Raw genomic sequence first — 10,041 nt, 5'->3', positions numbered from 1 at the left:
CACCGAGGGGCGCGGCGGACCTAGCGCGCCTCGCCAACACTACGCGGAATTCCCAGGCGGTCACCCACCCAAGTACTATCCGTGCTCGACGCTGCTTAAATCAGCATATGTACATATATTAAATTTAATGCTACTTTATACATACATAAATACTGTTTTGTTGACCGTCCGCGGAGAGACGCGATGTAAAGGAGCGCGTCAAAGGGAGTCGTAAATTCCCGTTACGATATACAATCGACGCCACGAAACTGATCGATCCCCTATTTCGTTTAGGATAATAGAGGTGATTAAATTAATTATAACGCTGAGGTAACAGGCTATAACGTACTTTTTACTCCAACAACAATTGTAGACAATATGATTACGCTCGTTGCGTATATATATGTCGGGTTATCATTAGAATTTAGGGAACGTAACGATTCTTCGTTTGAATTAGCCATCGTTTTACAAAACAGAGATTATATTTACGCGTATATATAAGACTTTTACAAAGTATAATGAATATTGAGTTTAACGAATAATAAGTTTAACGAATAAGATTAACGAATAATAAGATTAACGAATAATAAGGTTAACGAATAATATGTTTTACGAATAATAAGTTTAACGAATAATGAGATTAATGAACGCTATTAACAATGTTCTTGGGTTCAAACGAATCCATGGTCAACGAGATAACTCTTTACTATACGTAGAATAATTTTTTTATTAAAGGTCAATATTAAAACCTTGAGCAACAGTTAAAGTGAAAGGTAATTCAAGTAACCTGTTTCATGAAATGTTAGTATGATTCGAGATATATCCTGAACACTACGCCAGTTTATATTCTCAGATCCTGCAAACTGTACGTCTTCTTCCAGTGAGTATTATTTCTGTGAAACTTACAGTGTTTCTTATTATTTACATTTTTTATTTTTGCATATAAATATAATCAAAGGAATTGCAGATAATGGATATGATACATCAATATGGAACATCCAATATAAAAAATATATATAATTATAGAAATGTTAGGAAAATATATGTACCATATAGTCACTCTTTAATAAGAGTTTCAATAAATGTTAGTTATTCCGCGTTATTTATTGATATTGTGATCTAATTTTATATTATTTTAGTATTATTTATTCCCGAAAATGCAGAAGTGGCAAAACATAAATACATAATAATAAAATTACGTATAAAATTACAAGAATCGTTGACTGTAAAACAAATTCCCAGGAAACTATAACTGAATGACGATTCATACATGTATACATGTATGTATAGAAAAAAGTTATTTATAACGTTGAGCTTAATAACATATTTCAAGATCATTGAAGTTGGTGATATTGTACCAACTTTTTTAATAATAATTATCTATATATTTATATGTAACTACTAAAATATGTATGAAAGAAGTACCATAAGTATGAATAACTATATCATTAACATAAAAATAAATTATTATACAAAACATTTGCCTATATATTTATTGTAAAGCAAATATCTTTCGTTTCAGGTCAATAATGAAACTGTATAGCGTTTCCGATGGACCACCATCTCTTGCCTGTCGCCAAGCATTAAAAGCTTTAAATATTCAATATGAATTAATCGAAATGGACTTTGGCAAAGGAGATCACATGACAAACGAATATGCACAAGTATGCTTCTATTAATGACACACTACTATTTAATATAATTAAGGCTACTTAATAAATATTTTTATTATATGTAAAAAACTTTTTAAATTTGATACTTATTTTCAACATTAATAATATATCTATTTTATACTACATACATGTAATCATTTTTATAGTTAAATCCACAAAAAGAAATACCTGTGTTAGTCGACGACGATCTTATAATGGGAGAAAGGTACAAATTTACTTAAAACATAAATTATTCCGTCTACTTTAGTAAAGAGAAAAACATTGATGGATTTACTATAAAAGGGTAGTTTTTATGAAATTTTTTATGAAAATAATATTATACCCACTGATTACTAAATATTAAAACGACATTAAAGTAATGCATTAATTCATAAATTAAATTAAATTAAATTACAATCTTACAAATTATATATAAATATTATGTCGATACGAACATAGTAATAAAAATTATATTTTATCTTAAATGCAATGGATTGGAAGAACACATTCGATAATTAAACAAAATTTTGAATCCATAATCTAATAATTATATCGCATAAACTATATTAAGACTGAGGACTCGATAATATTAAAATAATAAGAAAATTTCTTTCTGTTTTAATACACGTGTATGCTAGTAATGCTATTCTACAATATCTTGGCGACAAATATGACACAGTAGGAAAACTATACCCGAAGGATCCAGAGAGTCGTGCAAGAGTTAATCATCGATTGTGCTTTAATTTGGCTATGTATTACCGTAATATTTGTGACTATGTGGTGAGTAAATAATAAACACAACTTAATGTACACATATAACGTTAAAAATTCTAATATGCTGTTATCAATGAGCTTTAAAAAAATTAAACATTTAAAAAATAGAATTTCGAAAATATTATAAACCTAATTGTACGTCATGAACTACATCTGATCTTTAAAAGAGAAAAATGCACAAATAAATCATATCTTCTTACAAGTAATGTTTGCAATCTTCATAATTGTACATTAATTTTGGATACTAAAGCATTATCGATATTGACCAATTAAACGAAGCCAAATAATTTCACATATGTCTACCTCCAAATACTTCACAAGACTGATTGTACTACCATTACCATTAATTACTGATTATTATCGATTACCCATATCTAGCACTTACAATTAGTGATATCATCTACTGCATTTTTCAACTTTAATAATGACGATTTAATTATATAAAGTAAATAGTTAAATAACCATTTTTTGTTAATTGATGTAGGTTTGGGGTTGATAATTAATCGATTCACACAGATTCGACTTTTCCTTCTATATTTCTCAGCCTCGTACAACACGTCTTAACAGGCATGATACACTTAGTCTATTAACACGTGGACTTCTAAGACAAAAGAGCGTCGTTAGAAGTCGTACCAAGTTGGCTTTTGTAACTAACGATCATGCCAACTTAATTTTTCTCAACAAGTTTTATTACAATGCTTTTAAATGATACATATGGTATTTAGTTTATTGCCAATGAAATAATGAATTCTACTTTCCATACTCATTTGCAAGCGCATAAATACATATTTATATTATACACAAGATATAGATATTAATGCATATGAAAACATTTAAATTGTTTACATTACTTACCTCACTCGATGCATTTTTTCATATTTACTTTCCATTTGAAACTTATCTTTTTTCTATGGTTCATATGGAACAAATAGGATATACAGTTAGTCATTGTGATAAAAGTTTCCTATGATAAATGCTCAAGTATTATAGTTTCATGATCTATTGTATGCAATTATTTTGCAACATGTTTGAACAAATTTTTACTTTGTATTAAAATATTTTTGTATAGTTGGTTCCTATATTCTTTGATTGTAAAAGAACATCTCTGAATCTGAAGAAAATGACAATGGCACTAGATGTTTTTAATACATATTTACAACGTGAACATACAGAATACGTTGCGGGCAGTAAGTATCGTGATTTTAATATGAATACTTTCTATAAACCGTACAGGTATTGTAACAGTTATAGAAACTTAATTAGATTATTAAGTTACACAAAATTTTAGTTCACTTATAAGATTTATTTTTTTTAATGTGAAAATAACCTAAATATTCTTTAATAATGCCGATATAGTTTACAAAAACAGATAATTCTATATTTTTCACTTGATATCGCTCGTATTATTAAAGTATTAATAGTTTAATTATTACATTTACTTAACAGATACGCTGACCATCGCCGATTTCCCCTTAGTTACTTCAACTATGTGTCTAGAAGCGATCGATTTCAAATTAAATTCGTGGCCTTACATAGAAAAATGGTATAATAATTATAAACAGAAACATCCAGAATTATGGGAAATCGCTGCAGAAGGTATGCGAGAAATTAGTTACTACGAGAAGAATCCACCTGATTTGTCTGATCTGGATCATCCGATTTATCCAATTCGCAAAAGCAATAAATAGCTTAACATATAAGTTATAAAATGCAATTATTTTATAACGGTTCTACATATATGAAATGCTAACACATTTTTAAAATTAAATGTTAATATACGTATATTACTACGTTCTCTAATAAATTAAATGTTTTTACTGATATTGACATATGTGATATTTCTTTAAATATTAGTTCCAACCCAACTAAAACTATGACGTATTTACATACATATACGTAATATATACTCTAACGACAATTATATATATTTCTTTATATAGATACAAAGTTTAGTTCATGATTTGTATGTATATAATTGACCACATGCGTCACAAGTTAACAAGTATTCTACTTGAACTATATGTATAGTACAATCGATTCGATATGGAAATAAACGAGTTACAATGATAACAATCCCCTATATTATACATATGCCTTGTACATATATATGTCGGATTTACATTAGAATTAGGGTTAGGGGCGTGAAACGAATCTTTATTTGGATTATACATTGTCGTTATGCAATAGAGAAGACATTGACTGGTGCAAATACGATTATTACAGAATTTGACTAGTAACCGTGGTAAGCAGACACTCGAGAAGCTAATGACAACGATCCTAGGTTCAATAACGAATCCGCGGTCAACGGGATAATAGAATGCGCCTCCTTCCAAAGTCCAAGTCGTTGTTACGTAAACTTAAGGATTGGTTGATGAAATAAAATAGCCGAGTCGTAACACACCTATTAATTTTGTTTTAATTAAACTTTATTACGAATTCAGCAATCACAACGGAATACACACTGAATTAACATAAATCACAATTCACTCCAACCACGTTATGTAAGACTTAGTTACACTGATACGTTAAGTACGCGACTGTTATAAGAGTAGAGACCGGTAAAGATATGTTGACTATTCTAAGGATACAGAATAAGTGAAGTCTTACTGACGATACTGTGTCCGAGGAAAGCTAGGGGTGGGTGTGTCTAAGGACACGGGACTATCGGATTTGTTGATGACAATTTTGGTTAAGGAAGCGAGGGCAGTAGACACCGTCTCCGATTGGATAACAAGACGGTTAGTGGACCAAGAAGGGTTTTAGCCGCCCTCGTGAGAAAGTTGCTAACGGAACATACCAGGTGTGAGGAAAACCAACTTTCCATGTTAACACGTGATACACAAAGACAGAAGATATTCGCTTAGTCCGAAGGACCTTAACTATGAAAATTCCAAGACCTCTGGTGGGGACTTAAGACTATTGAGTGTACGCGCCAAGGATGTGCAGACATCTGAGTGCCATCCTGTCCGGGGTGTGTGGTCTGATCTCTGATATGAATTGACGTTACATCGCACTCGACTTGCTTGGCTACGGTGGAAGTATAACTAAAACTAACTCTTTGTTAAAACGTGGAATATCCACCGACCGTAAAGGCACTAAGTAACTCGCTAATACGATCTCAAAAGAGAATGACTGCAGAGGAAAACTATGATGGGGTGTGTCTAAGGACACGAGATTGTGACATTAATCACATCTCAACCTACATCAGTGATAAGACATCGACCCCCGACCTTCGGACACTTTTCCACATCATAACCTACACCTAGTCCTTCAACATCCTAAATCCAAAACGTATATAAACCGAGACTTCACCCAGCTCTTGTCCTTGTTCTAGTCGCTGTTCTCGTACAACCTCTTTTCTCCGGTTCAGTGTTATTCTTATAAGTGCTAAAATTTATAATAAAGTTTGATAAAAGAAAATTAATAGTTGGGTTACGACTCAGCCTTTTTTTTCTCTTACAAACCAAGTATCAATTTTACGTGACAAGATCATCGGATTCGTCGAGGATAGTCTTCGTTCGGAAAGTAAGGGAAATTGACGTTGCTGTTAATTGGTCAATTTCCATGTTGGTGGTTAGAAAAGGATGCTAACCATCCTTGAGGGAAAGTTGCTAGCGGGAAGCGTCGTTCGTTCAAAAAATAGATCTCCCCTATCTTCCCGTAGTTGGGACAAAGACTGTTTGTCTGTTCGAAGGATTTTAGGTAACTAAATCTTAATGTTCATAACGGCCCTCAGGCTAGCTGAACATGTACTGAGGAGATGCGTCAGCATCTAGTAACCATCATACTCGAAGAATAGGATCTGCGTGTGGCGAGCCACGGGGTAGAAACCGTTGGAATGTTTACTGTCGCGTGCCGCCACAAATATTTCTTTTAAGGAGAGCTATAGAATTACTCCATACCTTTGTTAGACGAAGCGTTTATCCCGAGACCGCGGCTACGTTCGGCGACTGATTGTCGCCTCGAGCCCAAGCTCATTATTACAAATCTCAAACAAATACAATTGGATAGAATGACGACAATTGTTTAATTATGGCTATGGTAGAATTTAGATTACAATTTTACGGATTTTCTCGAAGTTCCAAAGGGAAGGCTCCGGTGTCTCTTCATCTCCGACATATATATGTGTACCAAATTTTTCACTAATCTCATTACAGAAATACATAATTCTTCTTACTAAAAAAATAACGCTTATTAATAGATAAATATACAAAGATCGATTATAAATTTGCATAGTTTGATTACGAACACTTGCACAAATAATGCATTTTTACCTACAAATAGTGGAATTGCCGAATTTCAAATGATATCTACGTTAGTTATTTTAAATACAAAGAAGATATTTTACAAGATATACACATACTTGTAGGTACATGTATTGATATTATAACACAGAATATATATATATGCATACATATATGCTCTTATCTATTACTTTAAGCATTATTATATAGGTAGTTTTGTAAACATACATATTCATGAATTTACAACACGTAAAGTAGCAGCAGGGGATAAAAGTCTTTCCTGAACGAATTTATGTTTACGTTCAAGTTCGAAAAAATTTAAGAGCGTTATTTAAACTTTATCAAAATGTATCATTACGAACAAATATGATATTATAACTATGTTTGCATCTAATTTCAGAGTGGAGGTATGCGATTATATTATAATACCGTAATAAAAACAATTAGTTTAATATAGAACTTCATTTGCTATAAAGGTTTGACAATTCTTCGGATTTGTGGATTTTACTTATACAACATAAATGTAATGAAGTTTTTTAGAAAATGGATATTAATATATTTATAATTGCGATATATCATTGTATGTACTTAATAAATTGCAGGTGATAAATGTATTGTCACTACAAATATGTATTTGTAGTCATCTGGCATTCATTCTATATTATCAATTTACATACATATGTATATATTTATTATGTATAGGTTGTTTAATGCGTATATATTACGCTGATACTAAACAAAAGCATGCGAACTTTTGCGACCCTCTACTCCTAGTTATTAGTAGTAACGAATTTTTATATGGAAGTAAAATCCAAATATATTTATAGTACAATACAAATTCACTTATGGATAATTTAATTGAGCGAATATTCTAATCTTTTACCGTCTAAAACAAAAGTCGACGATACTATTTGTTGATAAGAACACTTTGGTAAAGAACTTTGGTAATGCTCTTTTTATTTTATTTAATAAATTAAGACTAAACTATTAAAATATTAAGTCAGACAACAAATCACGTCAAGATAACAAGATACTATATATATATACTTTACATGTATAATGGAATAACAACTTCATATGAGACCGCAAGATAATTGTAACATGCGATAATTCAAAGAAAAATTCTTCTTGTCTACTTTATCTGTTGCTATGATATTTGATTGTCTTTATACATAGTATACATATAAATCACGTATTTCTAGATTTATAAACTTTGTCTATAGTACAGTATACTAATACTGTCAATGGGAAACTTTAGACAGAAAACGAAATTCGACGTTTCTCTGATAGTAAAGCATTTTAAAAAATTTCTGTCATAAATAAAAAAATTAAACAGTTTCTAGCAAGGATGAAGCGAGTACTTAACATTAATAGAAACGATTTTTAACCACTTTACGGTATAATCACTAACAATACGTATAAATTGAAGTATACGTATGTATATGTATGTACTTGTATACTTTCATATATACAGATTTATTTTTCTGTATTTCTAACTATTTGTAATTCGTTACTTACATAAATTTAGAAATATAAAATAACAAAACCAACGGTATGAGTTAAATTTAGTTACAAACATATTAAATGTATTAAATTTGCTACAAAATATAAATCCCGTGTTAATCTTGTTAATTTCACATCATTTAGAATTGATAATACTTTAAGAATCCAGCATTCAAAATGTTTTATTTGAAGAAATCTAACGATAAACTTAAATAATGATTTATATGATGAATTATAAATATTTTCTACCAGCGTTGTTTTATTTTTATTATATTACTTGAACGTCAATTAATAACGATACAATTGATAATAAATAAGTACTGTTTAAGTTTAACTGATTAAATTCATTTTAAAGTACAGTACAACATGAATGCAATGTAATTTGAATTTTCATGCTATGATATTTTTAATGCAAAAGAACAAAAGTAATCTACGATGTTCCATCCGATCCAATTAACAAGATTGTAAGATTTAGAAGTACTACGTTATTTTCTCTTTCAAATCAAACAATTTTCGCATAAGTAACTTCGTTCTTCGATTATACTGTTAAAAAAAGACAAAACATACTGTATTATATGTGTGTACCAAGTAGAGCATTTCAATGGGGTCACGTAAATATCTCTAATTGATTAATTATCAGTACATAAAGAAACTATTTAGAGCAAATTAAATTGCTCAAAAAGAAAAACAAAATGATAGAGAAATAATTTTTCTGAAGATCAATTTTTATGATATTCGAAGGTTATCCCATAATCCTATTTTACATTCATATAAAGAATATAAACAGAAATGTAATAGTGTTCCCATCGTTTAACCTAAAAATATTTTATTCTGAAAGTATGTAAAACTTTTTAAGAAGCTAATATACCTTCTATACACATATTTTTTCACATGCTTAAATATAGGTAATACATTACAGATATTTAGACGATCCCATATACGAGTGTGTACGCTGGTTCATGTAACCTAGCCCAGACTAACAGAAATTGTCCGCCAAGCGACTGTAGCACGATTTCGCTATGCAATGTTTGTATATAAGTACTTATATACTAGTATAAATATATTTTTCAGCGGATTCTCTGCGGCAATTGTATGTGAATCTGAACTAGACTTTAGTACGGTCTACATCGAACACATAAGTATTTTTATATCTTATAAAAGCTATGAATCCAAACCAATACCAAATAATATACATATTTAAATAACCAATTTCTAAATATGACACTAATTGTAAGAAAATGTTTTTTAACTTCCAACTTTGCTTTCCACTCAACATTTAGAAAATCAGTTAGACACTTGACTAGGTGGTTAATGTCATAATCTTTGTTTATTTAGATACCAGAAAATTAAATAAAATATTACTTTAATCGAATATAATTTTATTATAGTCAAATTAGCTTATCAAAGTTCAATATATGACGTTAATGAAAATAGTTTATCTGTTTAAAAGATAATACGATACAATTAAATAATTTTATAATATTTAAAGTAGTTACTAATAATAATTTAATTAATACATATTAACAGTAGTTATTTATAGTAATTTCTACATAAGACATTATTACTTGAAATACAAGTTAAAATTTATTCGCTCTCCGATCAACAAACCTATAATCTACTCTTAATTTTAATATTATAATTGTTACAATTATGATTCTGTTATATATTAATAACCTTCGGTATTTTTTCGAATGAATTGTTTTTGTATAATAACGATATTGTTGTATAATAATCCTTTACGGAACTCATAATTTACTTATTTAACAGAAAATCCATTTTGTAAAGTAAAACAAGTTGTTGCCATTTTTTATAGAAAATTATTTCGATAAAATTTCTTTTCGTTTAAAATTGGATATAAAAATTCTATTCAGCCATTCAGTGTTGTCACA

General features: G+C 29.7%; 1 protein-coding gene across 3 annotated transcripts; it reads left to right on the top strand.

The window, feature by feature from the left end:
• The first annotated feature begins 718 nt into the window (after positions 1-718).
• On the top strand, positions 719-4,232 carry LOC100749735 (glutathione S-transferase 1). Of its 3 annotated transcripts, none has more exons than XM_003493558.4 (6): positions 719-859; positions 1,502-1,643; positions 1,799-1,857; positions 2,270-2,411; positions 3,475-3,592; positions 3,852-4,232. In XM_003493558.4, exons 2-6 carry the CDS (start codon positions 1,509-1,511, stop codon positions 4,091-4,093), a joined length of 696 nt encoding a protein of 231 aa, XP_003493606.1. In that variant the 5' UTR covers positions 719-859; positions 1,502-1,508; the 3' UTR covers positions 4,094-4,232. The 3 variants fall into 3 exon arrangements, with proteins under 3 accessions (XP_003493606.1, XP_033179645.1, XP_012247249.1); XM_033323754.1 differs by lacking the exon at positions 719-859 and adding an exon at positions 1,233-1,251; XM_012391826.3 differs by lacking the exon at positions 719-859 and adding an exon at positions 1,241-1,259.
• The last annotated feature ends 5,809 nt before the right edge of the window (positions 4,233-10,041 follow it).

The sequence above is a fragment of the Bombus impatiens genome, unplaced genomic scaffold (genome assembly GCF_000188095.3).
Source record: "Bombus impatiens unplaced genomic scaffold, BIMP_2.2 scf_1249, whole genome shotgun sequence".
NCBI lineage: Eukaryota > Metazoa > Arthropoda > Insecta > Hymenoptera > Apidae > Bombus > Bombus impatiens.
This window is presented reverse-complemented; position numbering and strand designations above follow the sequence as displayed.

Coding starts and splice junctions, on each gene's coding strand:
- LOC100749735 (XM_033323754.1), top strand. Junction 1,644..1,798: donor TGACAAACGAATATGCACAA/GTATGCTTCTAT, acceptor TCATTTTTATAG/TTAAATCCACAAAAAGAAAT. Junction 1,858..2,269: donor GATCTTATAATGGGAGAAAG/GTACAAATTTAC, acceptor CGTGTATGCTAG/TAATGCTATTCTACAATATC.